Source organism: Penaeus monodon, chromosome 30 (assembly GCF_015228065.2).
Source record: "Penaeus monodon isolate SGIC_2016 chromosome 30, NSTDA_Pmon_1, whole genome shotgun sequence".
NCBI classification, from domain to species: domain Eukaryota; kingdom Metazoa; phylum Arthropoda; class Malacostraca; order Decapoda; family Penaeidae; genus Penaeus; species Penaeus monodon.
In genome coordinates, this window is record NC_051415.1 from 22,414,263 (window position 1) to 22,415,928 (window position 1,666).

The 1,666-nt window shown below is 48.7% G+C and overlaps 1 protein-coding gene across 15 annotated transcripts in view; it reads right to left on the minus strand.

Moving 5' to 3' along the window:
• The window catches only part of LOC119592636 (homeobox protein extradenticle-like), a gene marked incomplete at its 5' end in the record, with an annotated part of 41,816 nt that overhangs the window by 6,961 nt on the left and 33,189 nt on the right, over window positions 1–1,666 (minus strand). For 6 of the 15 annotated variants that reach the window (XM_037941536.1, XM_037941535.1, XM_037941545.1 and 3 more), the window contains 1 exon segment: window positions 304–431. In XM_037941536.1, coding sequence (XP_037797464.1) covers window positions 304–431 — 128 coding nt within the window. 15 annotated transcript variants of the gene reach the window in all.

Genomic DNA, 1,666 nt, shown 5'->3' on the forward strand with positions numbered 1-1,666 from the left:
ATTACATACCTATAGGCAGATAAATCGATTTTTTTTTTCTTTTCTTCATCAACGTACGGATACAAGTTACCACAGGAATGAAATCTGTTCTAATACCATCATACAAAAAAAATCATATTCCTATTGAAACCTATATAATCGCACTTCAAGAGTATAGAGTGCATGTACGTCCTACGGAAGTCTGCTGTCTTCCTGCACTGCTCAACACACGTCTTTTTCAACAGCGCCGCCCACCTCCACCCGAGGGGGAGGCGAGCGGCGTCCGGCTAAGGGAATGGAGGAAGCGGAGGACAGATGACTTACCCCTGAGTATCCTGAACCGTTCATGCCAGGCATGCCGTAGCCCATGGAATCCTCTGCGGGCGGCGGGGACATCATGGGGCCCGGTGTTCCGCTCATGCTGTACGGCGACGCTCCTGCTGAAGGATAGTCTAGAATGATCAAACAGTACATCAGCTGTCATGGCCGCTCTACTTTAAGATTCACCTTAACTCGTAGGAGCAAGATGAGGGTCAAATAAGCCTATATTCGGCTCTTCATGCGCACATCCATTCAGACCATAGCACGCGAGACCACGATATCGGACTCGTGCTCAGATTTGTCGGCAGGAAAGGGCCAATGTTATCCGCAAGTGTGAGAGATTCAGCGCTCGGGGGCGGAGGGGAGTTGCCACGCGAGGGCGACGCTCGCGCGGCAGTCTGGCCGTCGGCAGCATCTCCGAAAGGCCGTATAAATTAGGGACGAGGCTGCGGCGAGGCAAGCGTTACTTTATCCATGAATATGGAATGCGGTGTAAGTCAGCGGAGGCAGGGTGTGGTGGGTGGTGCGTGCAGCACGGGGTTGTGGTCGCATGGGCGGGACGCTCTGTCATAAAATTAATAAGTGCACGTCGAACAAGAGCGTTGCAACAGCGCACTCTACACGCAACACCCACTCTTCTCATCACCGCCTCAATCTTCCTCTTGTAAGAATATTACTACACTACTTAGCGCTCGTAATGGGTTGCCGCACAACACATGCCTACGCCATTCATTTTACCGCTTCTTTCAGATTATTACAAAACACTGTTATTTTCTATCCCACTTAGTGATACATTCGGGTGCCATAAACATCAACCTCCCCCATACATTTTTTACGGCGGCCGTCCATATTTGATACAAAGTATCCCTAACGCGCTCTTAACACTTTAACAGCTCTATCAACTTTTCATGTCGGTTAAGTGTCATAAATAACAAACGATTTAAAATTCATTGAATTGATTTCTTTCATAATTGAAAGGTAAGAGGCAATGAAGTGCAGGTGGGTACAACCCCCCTCCCCCCCCCATCCTTGTCACCGTCACCAGGACCCAACTTCCGCCCAACAACACTGTCAGTAATTATGGAGTTGGCGATTATGTCATGCGGTTTCGTTGCAGCCGAGATGCCTTGTAGCGACCTTTGCAAAAAGGTAGACTGAACATGCTAGTTTTACACTCGTTATACGCAATCTATTCACTTCTGGTTTTTACAAACGAAAAGGCATTGTATTTCCGCAGCGAAGAATCCAGCAGGCGATCGTGATTTCCGGGATAAGGCAAAGGGGGGAGCTATTCTGCGGCGGTCGCCTCTCTACGTGAGGGGAAGCACAGAGGTTATCAAAACATTTTTTCTTAATACAAGCGCCT